The sequence below is a fragment of the Nipponia nippon genome, unplaced genomic scaffold, assembly GCF_047370975.1.
Source record: "Nipponia nippon isolate SJK-2023a ecotype South Korea unplaced genomic scaffold, ASM4737097v1 scaffold_8, whole genome shotgun sequence".
Lineage (NCBI taxonomy): Eukaryota > Metazoa > Chordata > Aves > Pelecaniformes > Threskiornithidae > Nipponia > Nipponia nippon.
Genome location: NW_028262402.1, coordinates 14019799 through 14045866, shown reverse-complemented (window position 1 = coordinate 14045866; position 26068 = coordinate 14019799). Strand labels below are relative to the sequence as shown.

General features: G+C 38.3%; 1 protein-coding gene across 3 annotated transcripts in view; it reads right to left on the bottom strand.

Annotated features, from left to right (window-relative positions):
* Positions 1-26068, bottom strand: part of EPB41L4A (erythrocyte membrane protein band 4.1 like 4A) — a 139811-nt gene that overhangs the window by 34905 nt on the left and 78838 nt on the right. For all 3 annotated transcript variants that reach the window (XM_087742221.1, XM_087742222.1, XM_087742223.1), the window contains exons 7-12: positions 25863-25950; positions 23636-23724; positions 23178-23241; positions 13009-13100; positions 12005-12082; positions 8014-8126 (exon numbers count right to left, since the gene is read on the bottom strand). In XM_087742221.1, the coding sequence (XP_087598347.1) occupies positions 8014-8126; positions 12005-12082; positions 13009-13100; positions 23178-23241; positions 23636-23724; positions 25863-25950 (524 nt within the window). The remainder of the gene's footprint in view (positions 1-8013; positions 8127-12004; positions 12083-13008; positions 13101-23177; positions 23242-23635; positions 23725-25862; positions 25951-26068) is intronic.

Here is a 26068-nt window from a genome sequence, read left to right as displayed (position 1 = left end):
TTATTACTCTTCCACATAAGACAGAGGAGTTTGAAGCTGTTGTTCTCACAAGGCTACTATGCCATTGTCACCAGGAGGGAATTCCCTGCTGGGTCACCAAAGAGAAGAAAGGTGTGAGGAGAATACAGGGTATGAAAAAGCTTGGGAATCGCCAATGTAATAACTATGGCCTCTAAATCAATTGTTAAATTAGATGGTAAAGCAAGATGAATGTTTGTTCTAAGAAACCATTTCAAATTGATGTAGCAACACAGTGCAGCACAATACTAACATATCCTGAGTTACGACCAGGAAAATAATAACTGTACATCAATGGATTAGAAAACTAATAATGTAAATAGAGAGAGACAATAAAGGGTAATACTCTGACAGAGACAGGTAAGGATCAGTTCCAATGAGTCAGAAACTTTTGGCCAATATTTGAAAGTTATCTGCCTAGTTTCCAATCTTGTGCCCAATACTCTTTCCATTTTGATCCTGCACTTTTTGCACTGTTGGCACTTAATTCCTCACCTGAGCCATGAAAAGTAACCTTAAGAAGCAGGACGAACATGCACTTTCCTCTCTTTTTGAGCCCCCATATAACAGGCTTCAAAGAAACAGATTAGCATATTCATGATTTAGGAGCACTGAGGGCCAAGGCAATCTGGGTATTTCATACTGGGTTAACGTCAAAATGGCATGATAAGATTATGCTCTACAGATGTATACAGCTCAGTATCATGAACAAAAAAAGAACGGTTCTGTTCAGATTGCTATGTAGTAATATATTAATCATCAAGACAGGTTTGTTCCTACTGGTGCTACAATTTTAGTTTCCATGTTGTGCTTATTAATATTAACCTGTAACTTTTCTTCAGTTCACACATTCTCTTTTATCTAACTGGCAATTTGAGTCATTTCTTACAAAACTGTTACCACCTCCAGAAACAGATGTTAAGTAAAACGGCAAAGCAGCATCACTGATGATGTCCATAACCTCTGGACAGGATTCTGAGCATGTTCATTGAAGATAATGCAACAGATTGACTTAAGCCTGTAAGACTGCTAGCAAGAAAATACTATGTCCTCTGGGCACAAGCAACAGCATCATAGTGTTGTTAATATCGTGGTATAAACTCAAAGCCTTTTGGTTTGGCTAAAACTGAAATGTAATGTCTTAAATTAAGCTGTGGTGGGATTTTGCATTGTAAGTTTTCTCCGCAATCTCAGAGAAAAAAATTTCTCCACAATCTCCCTCATCTTTCCATACTACCCCTTTGACATACAAAGTCTCTGGACTCTGCTTTAACAAAAATATTTGAGATACCCTAAGGGCATTGCCTGGCCATCAATTGCCTCTCCTACAGGTTAAATCTGCTAGCCTTCTGCAGACGCCTCATACACTGCAAAGGGTCTCAAGTGGCATTAGTCACCTTTGCTTAAGTAACTCATCCAAGCCCTTTACATGTTTGACCTTGCCACTTTTAATGATGTAGTTTACTCCTTTCCCTACTTAGTTTTTCAGACTAATGCCTGGCAGTGGAGGCGAGCAGCCTGGGTCCTGTCTTGCATGATATTTGCTCCTTCAAGGCACTTCTTGTTATTTATGCAAGCATAAGCACTAGGAAGAATTTTGAATATTCTGAAGAAGGAAATGCAGAATAGGCACAGATTCAGACAGAAAGGAAAGTGAAGTTTTGGCGTTCTGAACAAATCCTCTATTTTATACAATAAGAGACAACTAGCTCTCCAGACTCTCTGAAGCTCTGCACATCTGCCCGTACAGTTACCTTCTTCTGTTTTCAGGAATGAAGCAATAGCTACACTGCCACTATGACTTGCTTGGCAACAAGACAGAATTACTGAACGAAAAACTTTCTTGAATTATGTGGATGAGAAAACGATCACAAAAAGAATCCCCAGTCTTCATTAAGGCCATTAGAGACTGCTACAAAAATTCTTCCTCTGACCTCTAAAAAGAGAAGGATGCCTACAGTGAAAAATCACAAATAAATGAAGATGACACTATAAGAACAGGAAGCAGAAATTTCCCACCTTTAAGGAAGGTACTGGTAGTGAAATGAAAATGGAGTAGGTCAAAGTGTTAAACTACGAGGGTATCTCGGGGTTTCTGACCATATTTTTTTGCATGCAGATACATTTAGTTTGCCTTTCCTAGGCCATCAAATACATAAGATAAAATAACCCACTATAGTAATCTGGCCCACAGAAGTACTGAAATCAGCAAAGATACGACTTTTTCAAACAGAGGAAATAATTTCAGTACTTCACATATTACTGTTTAAGTGAGGTAGCTTCCAATTAACCCCCTCAGAGTGCTCATAACTTGATAGAGCAATAAGAACTCCTGCTCCAAAACATTTCATAGCTATGAAACAACTGCCAGAAAAAAAGCCAAGGGCCAAGAGCTATGAAAGTAACAGCCACTTCCAGAACTGATCCTTTGCTATGTGCGGCAACAGCCTTACCATTCTGCTGACACCCAGTCGTCTCTGGGTGTCAGGCGATGGGGGGGTTATGCAATGCAAAGTCAGCCCACCCAAGTGCAGAAAGTCTGTGATGCCTTTGCAACTCCTTGAGTGCCCTGCATGAAGGCTGGTGCTGCAGAGCCTCCATGGGGCACCTCAGCTTTTGGAGCAGCTAGTACTAGTAAATCCTTACAGAAGCATCAGCTCCTTCTCATTGTTGAGTTCCCTGGTTACCACTCTACTATTTTAACAAGTACTTAGTTGAGGGAAAATCAAAGAAAAGACAACATAACAGTGATAATCACACGAGGCAGAATCCACCCAGAAATACAAAATAGGCTTCTACTGAGACAAGATTTCATATTAGCCATGTTTGACGCCACCGCTGGCAACAACAAGGACCTTTGTTTTGCTTTTTCACAAAAAAAGCTCTTGCAGTACAATTCTTTTGTACAAATAACTAGCTTAATTAGGAGCTTTCTGTCCACACTTACAGAAACTGTAATAATTGTCGTGAAGTACATTCCACCTCATGTATCTTTTACTAACTACAGTACTGTTCTACCAACATACACCTCTGTATGATACAGTATCCCTAATATAAGAGAACAGACTCCAGAAAAACTGTCCAAACACTAACCCCATTGCAATAACTTATCTATACCACTGTTTCTTGCATGCCAAGGTAATAGGCCTCTCAAAAATACCTTAGATAGCCAGAAATCTTGAACATCTCACTTGTAGCAGGTTTTCCTAGTTGTTTACCTTTTGTCAGATAAGTTACTGTCAGCATTCACTGCATGGAACATTTCCGATAAGGTGAATGCACACACTTCGATTCCCTTTTACAGCCATCTTGATGCCGATTTGTACATTCAATTACATTTTTAAAAACTCAAATGTCCAAAATCTCAGGAGCCTGGCAAGCTAATTAGCTTGCCATGCCTGTTTCTTATCAACTAAAGCCATTTCACTGACATTATCTGAAAGTAGTGTTTGTATTTAAATCTATTAATGAGAGCAGAAGATAGTGTGATCAAGAGGAAAACATGCAGTAAGAGCTTATGCTTTGCACTGTGTGTTACTAAGAGGCTGCAAAAATGAATGGATTTCCATATGTCTACACTAGTGTAGCCTACTCTGTGGTATTGTTTATTTTCCACACTAGTTTCCAAACCTGCAGCCTCAAAGGTTTGTGCCTCTCACACCATATGCATGAAATGCAGCAGCAGTCACATCCATCCTTTTAAAAAACCTAGATTTAAAATATACTTTAAAGTGTAAAGCTCAAAGTAAATAGATAAAATTACCCCAACATTCATTTTCTAAAAGATAACTTTCAAACCCAGTCTCACAACTTTCTGGGAAAAGATTCATGACTTTGAATGTGCCAGACCAACAGTTGTAGCTACCATGACTGAGGTTGGTGAAGCAGGGTAATGATCGGCATCTGTGGTAATATGTAAGTTAGTCAGGGCAGAGACTGTGACTGCCTGTGATTGCTTAAGGACTATTCTAATACAGACAGTACTCTAATTTTAATACCCGCTCCCGATTCTCCATGTGGCTTTTAAATCAGAATGGCAGCACTTACTTTACACTAGTTTATACAACTACCCAATGTGCAAGGCAGGGACAAATCATGTCCTCAGCTACCAAACAACAATAAACCCTAAGCAATGTGTTTTCCATTGCTGAATAAACTCAGACCCACGGCAACAGGTCTGGTCACATCAATGTTTGTCCAGAGAGGACGTTCCCAAGGAGCTTTTCACATGCAGCATTCAGCCAAAAGAATAATGAACGCTTTCACCCTAAGTACTGTTGCGAAAGCTGAACATTATCAGTCTTGCCCTAAGAGGGTAAGACAGAATAATGAGAGATCCTGTTTCATGTTTGAGTTTATGATTTGCAACCAGAACAAAAGGCAACTGTAACTCCCTCTGAAATGAAATGGGGAGAATAAGCAAATAAGCAAATGAAACAAGCTACGTATATCTCAGGTATAAGACTTTACAGAAAAAAAAACCTTCTCCAGCTGAACACACACACACACACACACAATAATGCACTAACATTGATTGCATAGCCATTGAAGTTTCCTGGTCTGATGTTTCCACTAACCCTAGAACAACGGAGATATAAAACATATTAAGAAAGTGACAAAAGGGAGGCTACTGCATTTTAAACCACTGTAATCTGGATTCTAGGAAAATAATCTGCCATGCTAAAGCCAAACTGTCTACACTGTCTGTCCTATCAGGGGAATCAGTCGATGGCAGAGGCTGTTATGCAAGAAAGCTAGTTTCTCTCTGTTATCATCTCCTTCAATCCCTCTCTTAAAGCACAAATGTTTTTACTGAAAACATAAAAGTAAATATTTTCTATCAGTGTCTTGGCACCTAATTCCAACTCTTAACCCAGAGCTCACCAAGTGGCTGCAGTCCTAATGACTTTAGCATACTTTAATTGACCAATGTGACAAAGAAACATTATTAGTCGCTCAGCTCTGCAAAAGATAGCTAACTTCTACCTTCAGATGACAGAAAAAAAATGTAAAAAATACATACTATGTAACTGCGAGTAACACCAGAACATGTATACAAAAGGAAGGAACAAGGGAAAACATTTTAATGAGATGCCAGTGGTTAGAGACTTTAGCACTTCACACACACCTCTACAATGGAGGCAATGCAAACTGCACATGCTACAGCCATGCATTTGTAGCTACTGGTTCATCTAATTGCCCCAAAACCACTGCTGTGGCTGGTCCCATTACTGGATGAAAAAAAAAAAAAAACCAACAAAAAAAAACCAAAACAAAACAAAAAAGACACAGAATGGCTAATTGAACTGGCTGCAGAAAGGAAGCTTTGCATGCACTTAACTTTGCAATTTTAAGAAAAGGAAAAAAAAGTAAAGATGCAGGTGAGGAAAGATGCTGACCTTGGAGAAGGTAGAAGGAAGATACTTCATAAGAACTATCTGTAAGTTGCTACTGGGTTTTGGGATAATAAATGGAACTCTGATTTTCATTCCAAAAAGCTAGATTATAAGCCATGTCCAGCTGGACAATTTAAGTGGCATTTGGCAGAAAACACCTTAAGAAATAGGTAATACATGCAAACTAAAATAACCCTGTTTAAAACGTTGAACAAAACATGTTTAATCTTATTACACCAATTTATTTTATTTTACTTTTGTTTTTTTTATTACACATGATTTTTTTGTGTTTGTAGAAACACAAAATTAAGAACAAAGTACTAGGCATCAATGACAACCATCAGCGTAATCTCATTATGCAAAAACAATATTTATTTTAAGAAGAAATGTCATATTATTCTCTCAAACTTTTCAGTCAGGGAAAATTTTAAGTAACTCATACGACTGTTTATACCACCAGGCTCATTTCTGAGATAAAAATTATTCTGTAAAAGTAAAAGCTACATTGGATTAGTATTTTTAAACAAGTGATGCTTAAAATATATCAAACAGATTTGATTTATTGTGAGAGATGGACTTTGCTATATCCAAGAACCAGTTTAGGGGAAAAGGGGTGGATTTATCCCAGTGACATGCAACACACTGTCACATGGTGTCTGACACATGGAGGAGAAGTCAGTCGGCCTTCAGCATCTGAAAGCTCATTTAAATGAGAAAGAGTTCTAGATGTTTATCATTGTGAATACCCAAATACAAACTGAAAAAATAAAGAGTAAAAAACATGCTTATTTATAGGGAAAGATGGAATTTGAATGACAGCTCTCTTCCTTTAGTCCATATTTTAAATGGGAAATGAAACAAATCCATTTAATTTAAAAATCATTTGAGGTAATACACCTACCCCAGTGGAAAATGACTGCACACTTGGAACAAATGGGTAATCAATTAAGTTGAATTAAAAGCAAAACAACCCAGACGGGGGATACAGATTACACAAATACATACAAGAAAGATGGTAAAAAAGCAGCCTTGTTATTTTAAAGTAAAACATAGTATTTAAATCCACCAAAATGACAAACACACGTTACCCAGAGAATTCTCCATCACGTTATATCAGCAGAACAGGCCATGGGAAGGTTTCGGTTTTCCTCACAATTCCAGTCAAAGAGACTGGAAAAAATCAACAAGCACAACACGCACACCCTTGCAGCAATATAGACTGACTTTCACTGCCTCTGCTAAGGCAAATATATTTTCAACTAAGGGTTGAGTTTGAGCTGAGAAGTTTACCTCTGAACAGCAACACAACTTTCTGCACAACTGAACTGGGGACTAATGAGGTGGGAAACACTGTTCATCTTGAACTACCACCGTGAGAATCGGACAGCCCAGCTGAACAAAAGTCTAAGTCACGACTAGGTTCAAGGGTGAACAACTTCTTGTCCTCTTAGGCACCCATTGACAACTGCAGACACAACAAAAAGATATCATAATCAGAAAGCAAAGCAATCCTTCTCCTCTTACACTTAACTAAATAAGATTAAAAAAAAAAATCTGTAGTAAACTGTTTGTGTTTTCCAAGGGCAATACTTTTAATTACACTACACTTCAAGACCCACTGCAGCTAAAAGGTAGAACACACCAGCTTTGTTTCTGAGTTAAAAGATGGCATCCAGAATGAACGTGGGAGGTTTCCAGATGTATATACCTGCTCTCTTTTTAAAAATGGGGACTCTCAAAAGCTTATAATGCTGTACTAACCCACGATAAAGAGAAATCTTGCTCACATTTTAAAGCCCAGACAAGTTTTTTTTCTCAAACTGCTAATACACATACATATATACTTAACTCCATGCACGAATTCAACCAAAATCTGCATGACTGCTGTCATAGATGAAGCTAAGCATACATGTGTAATCACATATAGAACTGGAGCTTCACATTAGAAAAGCTTTTTGCCTCTATTACTAAATTTCAGGAAGCATCCATTATTCTAGGCATGACTCCTGTGATCGGTGCTTAATCTTACATGTTTCCTCTAATGCCTGTAAAAATTTCCAGCTTCCTCTGACATCTTCAGCATGCAGAAGAGATTTCCAGCTCACACATCTGAAGCAAGTTAAAACTGAAGAGGGCACAGCACTAACTTCTGTTCCACTTAATATCAAAGTAAAGGGATACTGCCCTTGAACTGGGAAGAGGATGTACAAGAGAGACACCTTGGGTCAAGCAGCTGAAACAATAGGATACCAACCAAGACACACAGGTGTAAAATTCTTTAGCGAAAGACAGGACTCCTGGAAAAAAAAACATGTTCTCACTACCCGTTTTCAAACTTCCCCTTCATACTTTGCATTAGACCTATAAACACAGGGTTTTATCACGTTTGATCCACAACATCTCTTTTTCTTTTATGCACAAAGCTGGAGTTTTTAGATCCAGTTAAGGTTAGGTATAAATACTGACCTAAGGCAAAAGAGAGAATCCACTCTGAGAGACCCTTGAGGACACTGCACAGTTCTGAGTCGCCTCTTGAAAACAAAATGAACCCAAGACCAAAGAAGACATCTCTCCACAGGCCCATCAGAGAAGGACTTACCGGTCTGTTGTGCTCTTTTGGGGTAGGTCTTGCTGCGGCTTCTTTCAATGCACTGGTCAGGCCGCGGAAGCTGCACAGAAGAGTCTCTGGTCATCTGCAAAGATGTCCTGCCACTTGAAAACACAAGAAAATCATGAGAAAACACTTGGAAAATGATCAAAGAAACAGAGGATCTTTAGATTGAAAAAAATGCATGGTGTTTGGGCAGCATGTTTTGTTAGCTATTCACTTCTCATTCCAGCTCTGGTTCTTCTGCAGAGTAGCACTACCTTGACCTCTGTGTTGAATCAGTCATTAGCAGAACTATCAACAGATTGTGCCAATCTCTTCTATACTGAGTATTTTCAGGAGGAGCTAAGCAACTAAAACAAAATGCTGGTTTATTAGGAAGAGGCTAAGATGGTGTGACCTTTTGTAACCTTGAATATTCTAACATAAGACTTTCTTCAATAATTTGATTACTTTCTCATTTCTTTCCCTAAGTTTTTATCTCAGGAAAACACATATTTAACATTGTCCAGTTCCAGTCAGTAAGGAGCTCCTTCTCTGCCATGTGGAACGACAACCTAAAGGGCATGGAAAACCCCATGCAAAGCAAACTGCAATAAAGTACTCTTCACTAGCACAGTCCTAAATGATAATAAATTGAGCAGAAGTCCTGATTCCTGTTTACAGTGAGGCTCTTCTTCATTGCACAATTTAAATAAGTTATTAAGTTTAAATAAATTCTTTTATGCTCATTTTAATGTTCCTCTCCATGTGACTATGACACTCCAAGTGTTCATGACAAAAATGTAAAACAGGCCTCATATTCCTCCCCAAAACTCCATGTTTGCTTCTGGAAACTTACTACACAAGAGAAGTAATTTTTAGTATTAACTCCCACTTGCTCAAACACCTGTAGTTCAATGACCTAGAAGTAAACAGGTATCATACCAGCAAGTGCCAAGCAACTATACAGGCATTACATATGTAGATTATGCGAATAGATTCCATTAGGATGATTGTATTTTCACCAATAGCCCCACAGAGGTACTCAGCACTGCAGAATTTTTATCTTCTCAATATTTGTAAAAGAATTAAAGGACAAAAAAACCTCAAATTCTAACATTATATCACAGTAATGCTGTTTTTTGATATTCAGTTTAATGGCTTTTTTTCTCCCAAGTTAGCCAGAAAACACTTCTATTCAACTTTCAAGTTTGGCAGCCATGCCAGTCTTGCAAGTCCCAGAAGCAGTTTTAACAAAACATATGGGGATAAGCCCTTCCACTCACACTAACACCTCCACATATTAACCAAAGCACCAGATCTTAAGACAAGGAAATTGCTTTCCTGAAAACTGTCTGCCACCTAATAAGAAGTGCTTAGAAGATTTAAAAAAAGCAAAGAAAAAAAATCCAAAAGATAGTATTATGGTACCCTTACATACACAGTCAAATGGTGGGATTATGGTTTCTGCTTTGAGCTAATGATGTATACAGATACACAACACAGTCACTGCTTTTGGTGCTACAACAAGGACCAAAGGCAAAGAGGGAAGACAGTCAAAGCTGATGGATAAGCAAAGAGAAGATTCTTGAAGCACATGAAAATGCTGTTACTGTTGTGAATTCCAAGACGAGAGTTAACAGGTCAAACATCAATTGATTATTACTAGTTATAATTAACACTGTATAATCAATATGGTGCAACTAGATGGCACAACCCACATTTACTAGAACATCCCCTCAGGTCAGGGGGAGTCCTCAAGAATCCCTGCAGCAAAACAGGGAACACTTCACACTAACAGGGTAATATATACTTTGATGTGTCCTAGACAAAACTAACATTATAAACGTAGCTGTCAGCAATGACCATCACCCCAACATGGCAATCCATATCACAGAGCACCCTTGAAACTTCTTAAAAAAGGAAGACGAACTTAAATGCACCACCAGCAGGAATAACTCGAACATAGTTAACTGCTTCATAGTATTTTTTTAAAATTGATTGGAAGGTCCTGGTAAGTACGAAGTTTTCTCCTCCCCAGCACCAGTGCCCTGCTCCAATCTGCTGAAATGGTCCAACAAAGGAAACTCTTATCTGCAGTACTCTGGCAGGACTCCACTGAGCTCCTACCCAGTTTCACAGATGGGGTTTATATGGGTCAGGATCCAACTAGAAACCCCAAAGGCAGTACAATCACTCCCCTCTTATCTACAGTAAAAAGAAGCTGGATCATGCCAGATAATGTGATAACCCAAATAATCTGGATAATTATGAAATACATTGAAGAAGACGAGACAGAAACACACCAGTCATCCTGGCTGGAGTCTGCTGAAATTCAGTCACATGAGCTCAGGCTCAGCACTGGCATAGTCATCTCTCCATCAGTAACACCTTCCTTGCAAGCAAGATCTTACATCCAAGGGTAACAGACAGTTGACTATGAATTCTGACTGACTGATGACAAGTGTAATGGAGCTACTATTACACACTGCTATTAGTACCTACCACAGATACTAACTCCAATCCAGGAGCTGCTAGAGAAATCGGGGGTTATGGTCTTCCTGTTTTTAGAAAAGTCTCCCTAAGCAGCAGTGACGAAGAACTGCCTAACTAATGATTGTCAGCCTTACCCATTACGATCCATGTATTTCTTGCGTGATGGTGGAAATACACACAGGAAGGAGAGACAGATAGAGAAGCCAAAAATAAACCTAAACAAACCTGGTATATTTGCAGGCCATGGAAAAAAACTCTAAAATTTGCCATTATAGTAAACAGAGGCTTTTCACCCAGCAGCTTCAAAATAACTACAAAAGATGACAAACTATTTTTATTCTCACTTGACCAACAGGGAAAATGAAAATGCAAAAAGAAAGGGGCCTGGCTTTCAGATGTGCTGCTTTGAATTTGATTTGGTGCTTTCCACCATCCTTTTGAGGTTCACCGAGTACACAACTCTAAAGCAATTCTAAAAATCAGACCATAAATTATTTGCCTGAAAATTGTTCAGCCAACGTGACAGAACTGGATTTAAAACAGTGGTTGCCAATTGCCAAATCAAGTGCCTTACTCACTAGACAAAGACTCCATCATTTCAACAGACTCAAAAACATAAAGTCTCAATAAAACTCAGTAAAAACTACTGCGTTTCTTAGAATTATCTTAGAATTTTAACTACATCCTATATTCTGTTAGTCCTTTGTGGCACAGCAGCTAGAGGATCTTAAACCCACTCTCCCTGCCACATCTTCCTCTGTATCACAGTATGAACCGTCCTTTATGTTACACTGTCTGCTTTGTTAAGTCAGGCTAAAATTGAGACTAAGTGCTCCCTATACACCTTTAGTCTGAAGTTTACTGCATCTTTCAAGGCTTGCAGCCTTGAATGCGTATCCAATTTTGCCACTTATTCCTGTTAGAAAAGATACCCCCATCTCCCTTCAGATCTGCCCTCATTTTTACTCTTAAATCAACAGCACTGCACCAGCAGTACTGCTACAGGATTAGACATGATTCAGACCAAGAACCCTTGCCATAGCTTAACTGCAGCTGTAAAGAAGAGCATCACAGTTACAGACTTTATACACTTCTTTGCACCAATGCTTTGCCAATTCCCAGAAGAAAGGCAGCAGCCAACATGCCTCCTCATTTTGCTATTCCACAGTTGTCAGGAAAAACCCTTTACAACATGAACATAATTTCAGGACTTATAAGGAGACTTTGACTTAAAACATTGCCAAGGCTGCTCTCACTTTCACTACGGGCTACAGCAGGCCCTAGCCAACTCTGAGCATCTGGAAAATGAGAAGTAACTCACATTTGTCGCAAAACTGCCAGACTCCCAACAGGAGTCTGTTAAAACGGCCCTGATTCATGCTTTGTCAGCAGAACTGCTCTGAGTCATAGTCTGGGTGGGGTTTTTCTCTCATTGGAAGAAAAGAGAAGAAAAGAAGGAATGAAGAAGGAATTAATTGAGGTTTAAACAATGAAATAAATTCACCTGTACCGATGTTTATAACCTATGGATCCAAACTTGCTGAATTTTCTTGACAGAGAGTTTGATTCATTCTCTGGCACTCTATGTAGTTTGAAAAATAAAAGAACAGAGTAAGTTACATAGATAAGTCTCAATTACAGTCCCCTTCCCAAGAAAAGAGAAGAGAAATACAAACTTTTCTGCTACTTCCTCTTCATCCCTACCTTCAGGAAGACTCTCATGGGGTTGAGAGCTCCACAAGGCCTCATGTTTATGCCCTCCTCTTTTGACTGCGGACCTCTTTATTTCAGGGTCTACTGTAAACTGCTGGCAACAGCAGCCTTTCACTTAATATTTCACAGGAGCAGGCAAAAACATCATGCCACAGTAATGAGATTGCAGGAGGGATTCTGAGCTTACTCATTTTCAGCACTGCTAAAGCCAGCCCCAAGCCTCCCATCAACCAGTTCCTAGATAGACACCATTGCACATTTCTGTTAGTGTTTTTGCAACAGTAAAAGAAAGTGTTTTGAGATGTGTAATATTGGAAACATTTTACACAATTCAATAAGTAAGCAAAACATTATGGAAACTCAACGAGTTTTTCTATGAAAAAACAAAATTTCTATGCATTATAGGAAATAGTAATGTCTGAAATCCAAAGGCCTCACTCAAGTCAATTCTGGTACAGAAAATTTGATGGCTAAATACATAAAAATGTATATGGCAGCTTAAATCCCTCCACATACATTTGTGGACACTTCTGTTAAAGCCTACTTTACGCAACCAGAAAAAAAAGAATTCTGAGACAAAAGAAACCACCGAACTACTCAATTTAAAAATTATTGTTTCACGTCATTTTAAGAGAAGGAAAGGCATCAGCTTTTAAGAGCATTCTGTAACCAAGAGAAAAAATGTGGTTCCAGGCACCAAGCCTGTGTTACACGACTCTGTAGGTATGATAAGGTTCTTACTCAATATAGTCTCCCACCTTTTGGTAACGAAACCAAAACTTCTGCATCACTCACCTGAAAAACGTATGATGTTCTACACAGCATTTCCAGAGATGTTTGCATGTGATCTTGTTACGTGCTTCAAAAAAGAAGGAAGTTTCATTGCACTGAAAACGAAATAAATCAATATTTTTATGAGGGATTCTGCCAGTGAAGTGAATCTTCATTTACTGAACACAAGAACTGACCATCTCGTATCAATGCACATAAGAAAAGACATCAATATGAAAAAAAGCAGGTTCCATAATTCTGCAGAATTCTTCATTTAAAAGAGGTTTTCTTTTTGGTTTCTCATTGCCTGAAAATAATTAAAGAAGCAATTCCTTAGATACAGAAAAACAGAAAAGAAAGTGTATTATTGAAACACTTCTGTTCCTTCATTCTTGTTCATAGATATCGGCCTTTTACCTAATTAAAATGCACAAAGTTTTTTTTCAAATAGTATGTTTCCACTGTTTTCTGAAGTTGCACCTCTAATGTCAAGCAAAAATATATTCCCAAGGCTCTGCTTAACAGTATACAAAAAGGCAAGAACAAGTGAAAGAAAGAAACTCAAGATTCGTGATAAACTAATATGAGGCAACAACACACAGAGAAAATGCACAAAACATACATGTAGAGAAGAACCAAGATAAAACCAGAAATAAAAAACATGAGAGGAAGGAAAGATTTAAAAAAAAAAAATTAGCTAACTTCAGAATAATTCAAAATACTAGGAAAAAGGTCAAAGGTAAAAGCCATAAAATCCACCTTAAAATCTCTTAAGGAAGAAAACAAAAAAGAATATTCAAAGCTTAAAATCTAGTCACTGGAAAGTGGCTGTCAGTACAGCAGACATGAGAAAAAGGCAGGGAGAGATGAAAGAGAAGTCAAGACATACACAAACTACAAAATACTTCCAACAGGCAAGAAGAAGCAACAGACACATCACACTGCTTGTGTGATACACAAACTAAACATTCAAATATGTTCACATAAAATACACTTCCATATATCTGTCACTCAGTAAACTTAAGTGCTCAGTTTTGTATCTGTGATCTGCACAAAGAATGAGTAGTCCCACTGACTTCAGTGCAAATCCTCAGTGTGGTACAATACTGTCTGTAACAAAACTGAGTCCTAAAACCATTTCCCCAGTATGTGAATTACAAAGGGGGTATGATTCATATCACTTTCAGCAGCAGATTTTAGGAAATGGATGCCCTTGCATTAGTTAAACTTCTGCAGTGCCAGAGTTCTGGCAAGTTTCTCCCATTCTTCATTTAATGAGGTATGGTGACCTAAAAGCACCTTGCAAACTGTGGACTAATTCAGTATGTTCTCTAGAATTCAAAATTTCACCTCTAACAAAAACCAATTATATCTCTATTAACAGCTGTCAGGCAGTCTCACAAAATCACAAATTACCTGCTCTAGCAGCCTTTCCTCCACCTTGAAACAAATAACAGTAAAAATGACAGAACATTGCACCTGTGGTTAGAATAATTGAGATTTCATTCCCTAACAAAAAAAAAAAAAAAAAAAAAATGGAGACATACACATGAGCTTATTTTCTCCCATGGATTATTTTAGTTAGTTTAATGGCTGGCTGGAACAGTCCCATGGAATATCTAAGGAATGAAAATCATCCTCTAGTCTTCTCTCAAAAGCACATTTTCCTCTCTAGGAGTACAGTAAGACATACAGCCACTGAGAATACTGAAAACTCAGATTTATCTGAGATTGCTATGTATAGCATTAAATGATTATATAGTAGATTAGTCACATAAATATATGCCTACAGTTCCTTAAAATACAATTTCAGGCTTGATAGGGATCTTCATCTCTCTGCAGGATTCACAAGGCGTTCAACTCAGAGAAAAAATAAGTTTCATTTATAAAAAATAAAACCACAAACTTAAAAAATGAAGGTAATCTAAAACAGAAAAAAAATCTAACTGGGGAAAAAGAAAAAAAAACCACTTCCTGGAGAATCCTACAGATTGTCAAGGAGAAAAATCTACTTATACTAGAATTTTCAAGAGTAACCATATTGCTCTTGCTCCTCTGGCAACAAGAAACAAGACTCTACCCACTAAAAGATCATACTGCATTTTCACATTTTTAAAGTTTTAAAGAAGACATGTCAAGGGATACTTTTCATTTGCTTATTTTACACATAACAGAAATGTAGCTTCAGATTTTATGATTTAATTTACGTTACAATTTCTAGATCAGACTGTCATCTGATGTGATTTCACATAAACCCACACAATCGTAAGTCGCCAGTGCACTTTTAAATAATAATATCAGATCAGGCCTGTGGTATTGCAAACTTTATGCAATATGATGAGTCAATTTAAATTCTGTTAGGAAAGAACTCAATGACTCACTTTTAATATGCAGGATCTTGCTCCTTTTTTGTCCACTTCTAAATTTTTTTTTTAGGCAATGAATCCTCTGTTGCACTTAAATTTATTTAATTCCATAATCTCAGGGGAGAGAGTTTGTGGGTTGGGGGAAAGGAAGGGTGGAGAGAAGCCAGGGGTGTTGTGTTTTTTTTTTTAAAGAGACTTTTTAAAATAAGGTATTTCCGCCATATCTTATTATTAGCCCAATTCAAATGCCACTGGAATTCAGGGAAAGATTCCCATCAAGGAAAAGGTTCTACTTGTCCATTTTTTCTTCTGTTTTAAGTTAAAGTTTTAGAATTTTCCCATGAACAGAACAAATGGCACATAACACACAAAAATCAGTAAGTGACTAAAAGAGGGACAGTATAGCTACATTGCCATATGACTGAAAGATCTGACCAAACATTACTGATTCCATCATTTGAAGGCATTGTTTTCTAAGGTGGAAGAAAGCTCATCTCAGTTGGTAAGAAAAAAATTTTTATGATTAACTACGCGCTGAAACATCTATACTTAGTATGAAGCAATCAAAGGCACTGAGGAAAAAACAGCATAGTCCTATAGATCCAATTTATCAACAAGTTATGGAATTCAGATCTGGAAGATGAAACAACTGCCTAAAAATCAGGGGACGGATGACCAAGCTTTCTGATAACACAATGAGATTTATTTATTTGAATTTGAAGGAAAAGCACAGGTCTGAAAACTATTGCCTCAGAATGGATGCTTGTAGTAAGTCAAATGGCACAGTTAAATTTTACTAAAAAGAGAGAAAGCAAGCCTAAAACGTTTACCTCCAAGGTCTTTCACCAACACTGAGAAAATAATTCATAATTCTGTTACCATTTTTCACTTTTTCTGTGAAGGATTCAGTAACTTACTGCAACTAAGTTCAATATGACACTGCATACAGCATATCTAGGTTTAGGACTTCCTCCATTTCCTTTTTAAGACTTTTTAAGGCTTGCAAGAGTACTGTGATTACCCTCACAATTTATAAATGCATATATAAAAACTAAGCAATACTGAAGGCACTAATATCTTCCAAGTTTAATTTTTCTCCCTTAAGGGAATAAATTGATTTGTACAGGTAAAGCAAGGATGACCTTACCTGTTAACACCATGAACTTTTGTTTCCAATAAAAGGTAACACTTTTAGCACCTTGAACAATTGTAATTTCTTACAGGTAGTGAGAGTTAGCTGTTTTTTTTTTTCTTATTATTCTCATACATCTGAACGAAAAGAAACAAAGACCTATCGTACTTTTACTAATGATTTATAGGAAATTCCAAACTCATTCAGTGTTGTTTGGTGTCTCACAAGCTACTCCCTGCTACTCATCCTGTTGCTTTCGTAGTGCTCAGTGTAGTAAAGGTGAGGCACCGTAAACTGTGATGGCTCACTGCTTCCAGAGCAGTCCTGGTTGTCTGCATACTCTGAAGATCTCCCCTCTCCTTTGAACCACCTTTGGTGTTTGTCTGTTCTCTCAGGAAACCAGCTGTGCTCACTAAACAAGCAGAAAAACACTTATTTTTGTATGGTGATTTTTGATCACATCTGTGACTTGCACCAGCAAGGGATGGGGCAGGCCCACATGGCCAGGGGCTGCAAAAGGACAGGCGTCCCTTGCAGTAGTATCTAATTGCTGAGCTCTTTGACTGACTTCTCCTAATCCTGAAAAAAGGCAAGACACTAAAAAACTGTGAGGACAAACAAAATATTCTCCTCCTTTTAAATGCTTTAAAAGCTTGTCCTGCAGTCTCCAAAACATGCTGAAGCTCATACTGCCATAGCCTTGCCACCATTTTTACCCATGGGAGGAGAGAGAGACCAGAACAGGGGATGCAGATAGCTTGACTGTACTATGAGCTTATAAATGGACAGGCACTCAAACATGTAGCCACAGCCCTTATCTGTTTTATGCTGTCTCTAAAATTAGCCAGAAGACTGATCTGGCAGGGCCTTTGAGATCTCCACTAAACAGCTGGTAACTGGTACAGCGCTCCACCATAACTCACCCCACCACTTAACTGAAAGACTGAAAGCATGTTACTAATGCCTTCAAAGGAGGCAAGTCAGAGGGGTCATTGCTCTACCTAACCACAAAATGCCTCTGGAATTGCTAGAGCTGATATACTAGTTCAGGAGTGCCCACACGGCCCTTTGCAAACAGCTCCCAGCTTGCTCTGCCACGCCAGCCGGATTACACAGCTTCCAAGCTCAGAGCTGCTTTGCACCCAGCTAGCTCAGTGCCCAGGCAGGGCAAGCTCAAGTCCGCCTGGAAGAGAAGACACACACTTAAAATGACAGTTGTTTTCCCCCTGGGGGCCAGAAGGTCCCTTGTTTGTGAAGTTCATGGATTACTCCAAGGATAAGAGGGCCACTGTCAGTGGGCTTACACCCGTTCCGTGGAGCACTGAGCACTGCACTCATCCACAGATCAAAAACATTTTGAAAACCTATGATTCAGAGTAGGCTTTAGCTGCTATAATTTATGACAAGACATATATTGATTCCCACCAATCCGGGCTCAGAAAATGAAGAAGAAAAACCCAAACCAAAAACCACAGTAGGAACCCTGCCAGCACAGACTCCACTCTTCCTAGTCACACTGAATATTAACATAGCATAAGGAGGGATCTTGCCCCATTACAGAGCGGACTGCATGTACATGTAATACACGTGCATATACATCAAACAGAAATATTAACACTAGCTCTGAAGCTACTGCTTTCCAACATTATTCTTTGCCAGGTTAGGCACATACCTGTATACTATCAATTGTTAACTCCAATAGGACATATTCTGTCTTCATATATTTACATAATGCATACCAATCATAGCTTATGTAACAGACAATGTATTATTACTGGTTACACAAGGTCAATCTTTAAGAACATTACACCAGTCAGGAATTAAAATCAATAATGCTGTGCCAGTTTGCATAAAGCATGTCAAGATTGAAACTAACATATCTCAGCCTCATATTACACCAATTAAAAAAAAGACTAAAGAAGAACTTACAAAAAAAAAGCTGGCAGTAACACCTTAGTGGCTATGAATTTAAGTTCATGCAGGAATCTTAATCTTAGCTCTCCTTCAAAAATGTTCATTACTGAAGATTTTGTTATCAAGCCTTGAACCAATCTTACAATCCTTCTTCGATGGCTCAGAAAGTGGTTAAGAAATGGCAAGAAACCCCCCAACCAACCAAAACAAGCCAAAATCATTCTGTATGATGTATTAACACCACTGTGCTTGCTCACCTCCACCCTCCAGTACCACTCTGGCTTAAGTGGGCACAAACGCAAATGGCACAAAAGTAATTTCTAATTTTTAAACCATAATAAAGATCAAAATGCTATTTTTGTCTGGAATTGAAACCTAAGCTAAACTGGACTTTAGAACAGGAGGAACATCTTTTCAAACCCTGTTCAATCTTCCCAAGAAACTCTGAGAGGAATAAATCAAAAGTTCCTGCCTAGAACTTGCAACTCAAGATGGAACATAGCATGTGACAGGTCAAGAAGGGGTACAGCTGAACCGCCTTATTAACATAATTACTTTTCAGACTTCTGACACTTACAAAAAGCAGATTAAAAAAATAAAGCATATTTCCAGAGTTTTGTGAGACTATTTAAAAGAACAGAAAAATCTTGTATTTCGACAAGTTTCAGCCACCAGAATGGGGAGCATTATGAGCTTTGGAATTGCCCTGAAGTTCCTGTAGCATACATCAATGGTTGGTATTGCTCCTGAAAACCGTCTTTACCAACTTCACCTTACGAATTCAGCTGAGCTGGGCCTCTTCATCTGACTAAGCAAGATTGTAGAGGAAGGCATGTCTTGAAAATTTCTAAATCATTTTTAATTGCACAGTTTGGGAGTTTGTTCTGACTTGAAAGAACCCTAATTTCAAAATCCCTTTAAACAAAAATTTCAGACTTCCAAAAGACCCTTCTCTTACAGGAAAAAATAATGAAAGCAAGTGTATAGCACATTCAACACTTTCTGGTTTGGTGAAAGAGAAACATGGAAAGTAACAAGTACAGAAGCTTCACATAAACTCTGCAAAGGAGTGAAATCATTCACTTGCATGTTCAGACACAGTGCAACCAAAGTAAAAGGCGCTGTTACAGAAAACAGTATGGGGTTGTGGGGAACAGCACAGAAGTACTTGGTACCTACAGGCAAAAAAGCTCCACATCCCTCACTCCTGCATATTATTACACTTACGTTCCCAGCCTAGACAATCTACCAAAGCACATTTTTCTCTATTTTGTCTGTAGTTGAGAGAGAAATCTAGGAAGCAAGCCATGTTCCTCACACGGGGAAAGCACAGGAGCTGTGCTGTGCGTCCCTTTGATTACCCACTTCCACATTCTGCATCCATTGTGATTAGGGTCCCTTTTGCTGCATTGGGGCGGGAAGCGGCGGGGGGTGGGGGGGGCGGGGGGGGCGCTTTGGCAGCCACCTGTATTGCTGGATCATTTCCAGCAAGGTTGCTCAACTGACATCTATGCTACCAGGAACTGTGCACAGGCATCAGATAGATCTCTTGGTTTTCTTAAAGGAACCCGCACAAAAATACCCTTTTCTCATCTTCAAAAATTATTTGCCATTGTTTGTTGTGTTCAGGGAAGCCTTCTGTGCAGTCCTCGCAGAGGAAAGGTTCCTAATTTCATGCTGATACTTATTGGTTTCATGGAAAGCCTAACATGTTTCTAGCTCGGAATTCACAGCATGGGTCCATTCGGGGGACAATGAAATACTGATTCAATGATTAACACCACTGAAAAAAGAGTTCCTGTCAGCTGGTCCAGGTCATTAGTCTCATATGTCAGGGTCAGTCACGGACAGCCAAATATTAACTGCAGCATTTTGTTTATGAAGGGGCAATAGCCTTAGGGAGAAAACATATAATACAAGCAAAGCAGTGAAAGATAAAACCAAAATACTGATGTTCATGCTTGCACACAATAGTAACAGGTATGCAGGAAAAATACAAAGAAGCTAAATATACACAAAATGTTCTCATGCAAGAGATATGAAGAAATACAAGAGGTAACACTACAAAACGGGAAAGGTGAAGCACCTTTATTGTAAGACAGAAATCATAAATATCTTCTGCTCAGTAAATCATCAAGTCTATGAAAAGTGAAACAATGTAAACAACAAACTCAGCAGCCATAAATATGGCTGACACAGACGTCCCACAGTGTATTTTTCAGGTAGCCTAAGGACGTGGACCTGTACATTTAGACTGCCATGTATGCTGTCTGTCAAGGAGATCAGGATGTCCACTTCCACCCCTTTAGTGGGAAGTACACATTCAAATTCTTTCAGTAGGTTTGAAAAAATCTCAGACAAATTTATTGAAAGGGAGAACAAAGAAGTTACCACAAGCAACCCCATGCAGGGGAAAAGCAACACTCCATCGGTACTAAAAGCACCAACAGCTTCCTCTTGATGAGCAGGTGTACCCATGAAAGGTGCCCGTCAGTGTGAATAAAGGTAGCTCGTGTGTGGAAACACAAACAAAAATCCAGCCTGCACAGAGTTTTCCCTACAGTATGGAAAACATGATTCGCACAAAGCACTCAATACACTCAGAAATAATCTGCTCTTCTTATTACATGATGTTAACTCCTTTGCTATACGTCATAAAGCTCTGTCAAAGACACAGGAAAGTGTCCATTATTTCTTCTCTTCCTGAATCTTTTCTGGCATTCTCTCCAACTAACTGGAAACACATAACACGTTCCAGACTTGGTGTACCACATCTGAAACAAGGAAAGTATTAATTCCCTGGGCTGTAAAGTGATATCCCAGGAGGCAGAATGAAGTAAAAATGGCACGTTTACTCTCCTATCATATACTGCAAACTCATGTGCCAATATGGAAGGACAAAGTGATAGCATTCATTCAAAAAAATGGAGGAACAGAAGAAATCTGTGAGTTAAATTTTCAAGGAGTATCAGAACATACAGTTGTATAAATACACTGATGAGCTTTTCCTCTTCTGGGTGCAGGAACAGCATAAATTATTACAACGGCTTTAACCCAGAGACTAGGGCTACTGTTTACTTATTCCAACACATAATTTTGTCCAAAGTAACACCACCATAATGTTTAAAAAAAAAGGGAGAGGAAGATTTTTCTGGGCCATTTTAGCCTTTCCTGATCTTGTTAGGATATGAAGCACTGTAGAAACACTTCATATGAGTATTAGTTGCAAAGGAGATTTTAATGATGGTACACACCCTTGTACTTACTGTTCTCTTGAACAATTTCCTAAAAGTACCTGTCGAGACTTGAAATTACCAAGTGCTGTCAAAGTGTTTGCCTTATGATCACAATAGTAATTGTTCACCAGCCATCAACATTCACAGTCTCAACTTAAGCGTGTTTTCCAAAGCTTCCAGGTTTTCTGCTCAGCATGTAAAACCTTTGCAATTCCATATGGTTCAGACTAAAACTATACATATGTGGCATCAAACAGAAACTACAGCATCACTTCAATGCAATTCACTCTAAGTCAAACTCAGACTTGTTTATACATGAACAGGCATTCACCCTTCACGTGAAACATCCATAAAAGTTTTCCCAACCTTCCCCCAGCCTTCAAACAACTCTCCGATTTCAAGAAACACATCATCAGAAATAAACTTCCCGTAGATCACCACGCCAAACAGAAACAAACCACTTGGGAGTAACACAAGCAAAACTTGCCAATACATCTGCAGAGGCACAAGAAATGCCATCCACCACAGAACTAAGACAAACAGACAGGGGTACACTTACATTTCCCAGAATGTACCAAACATACCAAATGGCCGCATGGAAAAGTAACGGCCAGGACTAACAACAACTACATAGACGAATGAAGATACATAGATAATCAGTAAAAGGGAGCACTGCCAGGAGGTTAATACTTCTTCAAAACTATAAACTTTCAGTCCTGATATTCCAAAGAGACCTACAAAGTATTTTCAAAAAATAACTCAGCAAACTTATAACTCAACCAGATATCAAAAACGACAGAATGACTACAACTATTTGTTTTATTACACTTCATCATTTTCCCTACATCTTCAACACTCTCCACCTTCTCCCCCCTGCCCCCCCGCCCTACATGCTTCATAGGTGATAAATATATTTCTCTTTTTTTCTATCTTAAAACCTGTTCTCTTGCTATCAACCTGCTATCATTGCCCCACTGGAAACAACGTTGTTTTCTCTCAAATGGTCTAACAACACAACGAAGTTAAACTCTGACAAATGGGTTTCAAGCTACATTATGTGGCTGCTTCTGTTTCCAAGCTACAAAATTACTTGTGCCTCACAGCTTTGTGAGTTTTCCTCCATCCACATTTTGGTTAATATTAGCTTTCCCTGTAGATTTAGCCTAGTTTAAAAGCACAATGTAACACCATAAGTAGCCTACTCTAATTTACAGAGCATGATATAAAATGATAACGCTTTGTTATAAAATTCCAACTTCAGTACTGTTCTGCTGAAAGTTCTCTCCCCTTGCCTGCAAAGTGTGGACAGAAAATCTTCTTCCTCCTCCTTCTTTAATAAAAATGCAAGCACCATCAGGAACATACCACACTTGAGGATAAGGTAATTTTCTTGCAGTAACTACCAATAAAATTAATTTCACTTCGATGGTTTCTTGTAGTAAATTTCATTAAAATAAATTGGACTTTGATGGACACACAAAATTTCCCACTTCATTAGACCTGAGATTATTTTTTTTTTTCTTTCAGGCTTAAATAAAAACTTACATCTTTTCCCAGGACTCTAAGTTCAAACTGTGTTTCCTTGAAGTGAACTTTTGTAATTCTAGGCCTGTAATATTGGAAAAAAAGACAGATAGAACTTCATGAGACTTTCATTTCATGTGTAATATAATATAAAGTTGTATATATTTACATAAAAAGACAGAAAGGAATTCACAGGTAGATTTTTTTTTTTCCTCAGGTATGCACTAGGTATCAACACAAAATTAGCAGTATTTAAACATTTCAGCATGACTATGGTAAAAGTGAACTATTTTTTTCCAATAATTGGATTATCAAAAAATTAAAAATCTGTATAATCCAGACAAAGATTAGGAATTCCAACTATACTTTTTTTTTTATTGATACAAGTAACCTTTCAAATACATATCACAAATCATACATTTCCATAAAACAACATTGTTATTGTTTTAGCACAGACTGCACATTTAAATTATACATACCAGAAATATTTTCCTACTTGTTTTTTATTCTTGTAGACAACAACTCCTATGGGTGTTAATCCTAAAAAATATTCAGATTTGTTTTCACCCTAGAAAATAAAAATGTATGTCATTCACACAGTTGCAAGTTGTATCACTGTAGCAGTGAGGTATAGTGAGGAAGTCAGCCTGAGGACTAACTTGAACATAATGTTTCACTCTCCGTGCAAATGGAAAAATAGTACTTGACCTACTATTTTCACTCCTATACGAAAACTTGTAGGCACAGAGGCAAAAAGGCAAGAAAGAAGGGCAGTAAGGGAAAGAATGGGACATTCCACATGCCGTGGTGAAAAAGAAAAATAACTTTTTTTTTTTTAAGGAATTACTTTCGGCTATTTGGCAAATGGCCAAAACGCAGAAACTAAACTCTTTATTCAGACATGAATGCAACAGACATCCAAACTTTTAGCTGAAGGTAAATAGTAATTTTCTGACCTCTTCTACTATAATATAACCTCACAGCTGCCTTCTCCCTCCTAAAACAGTATGGCCTGCGTACTGCTACCAAGTGAAGTAGCTCCTTAGAGAGATTCAGAGCATCTTTTCTGTTCAGAATGGGTAGTGACATGCAAGAACAGCCGCATGCATCATGTCCTCCAAAGGAAACCGTTTCTAAGGTCGGTATCCAAATCGCAAAACCGCGTCGGGAGAGAACAAGGTGAAAATGCTGGTGCCAAGTGGCAGAAGGCCCCCTCCTCCCTCATTTACAGTCAGTAACCAAAATCAGATGCACCCTACGCTTGAAAGAGTGCAAAACTTAGCGCATGAGGTTAAAAGAAAGTCAGCTGCAAAAGCTTGTTGATCTGCCTACTTGAAGCAATGAGGAAGAGCCCTGCAAGCTCTAAACCAGCAGAGCACAAACCACAAAAAATACCAACTGTGAGATGGACTGACTGTGGAAAGTGTCCTTCTGTGTGACTACTGACGTGAGAAAGCTCAAGCACACCTCCGCAAGCTCTGCTGTGCTCCTCACTGAACTAAATGCTAAAGGCAACTTTACTTTTAATATGACCAAGCAAGGAAAAGAACTACATCTCTTCATGTGTGCAGCTTCAGTCTAAAATGAGGGCTTTGGTTGCTGTTGTAATATAAACAGAAACAATGATATTCATGGATTAGACTTGGGCTTATTACAACTCACCCCTCATTACCCATGCAGGGATCTCATTGCACAGCACATGCAAGCTAAAAGAAAAAAAAATTCCAGGCTCTGCTAATTTAATATGATTTTGTTGGATCATGTTGAATCTTGTTCCAGTAACTCCCCCAGCTTTCTATGAGTGGGAGGAGCACAGAGCATGGTATATGAATACAATTAAGCCACAGGGTGCATTAAAAAATACTTCATATTGCACGCTACGCAGCTTTCAGCAGGAAATACATACTTAATCTTCTGGTAGTATCTTGATTTCTTTATTTTCTTTCAAGTAATTTTACAAAGTAGTGACATCTAACTCAGTGAACTATCTATATTACAACTCCCCATTTGAACTTCTGATTTCCTTTTATTCAAAAAAAACCTGTCACAAGCACAATTATTCAAACAAGATAGAATGATGTTTCCACCAGGAGCACATAGCCTCCAGGTGATAACTTGGATCCAATCCCAACATACATGCTGTTTTACAAAAGAAGAAGGGTTTTGCTGAGGCAATACAGACAACTTGCAATGCTGCATGACACAGCAAAGGAAAAGCTGGAAGCATACTCTGGATCTTTAGCAAAACCTTCACAACGAATATTTAAAAAAGCCAGACATGCTGCTGCTACCCCACCCTAGTTTTTGCAATGGTATTGAAAAGGTTTCAGGACACGCTTGCTGTTATTTACACAAGAATAATGTGCAAATTCCTGTGTCAAAGACAAAGATTATAATCCTCTCTCATCTCTCCTGACAATTGCACTAATTACTTCTTATTTATCTGAATTGTTTTTTTCAGAGTATAACTGTTTGGTTTTTATAGGTGTAATACAAACACAGCCTTTCATCTGAATACCACTAGGCTTCTGTACATATGAATGACTGAATCCCCTCAGTCTGTACAGATGTCTTCCTTTCAATTTCTTAAGTACAGCATTTCAAGTTATTCTGTGGCAACTAAACTATATAAATACTTTCCCTCTCATTAGTACAAGATTTTTTTTTTCATTGTTATCAAATTTAAAATATTTAAACAATACTTACATAAACAGGATGGAGATCCACTCCATACATTTCCAGGGATTTGGCCACCCCTAAGTAGTTCACTTCTGCCTCAGCAGGAACTTGACCCCTGAAAACCAAATTCTCCGTAAGAACTTTGCACTTTCAGCCAACATATTAAAATAGATCATATTAATAAATACAGTCTGCTGGACAGGTATGCAACCTTCCTGCCATTTGTTTAGACT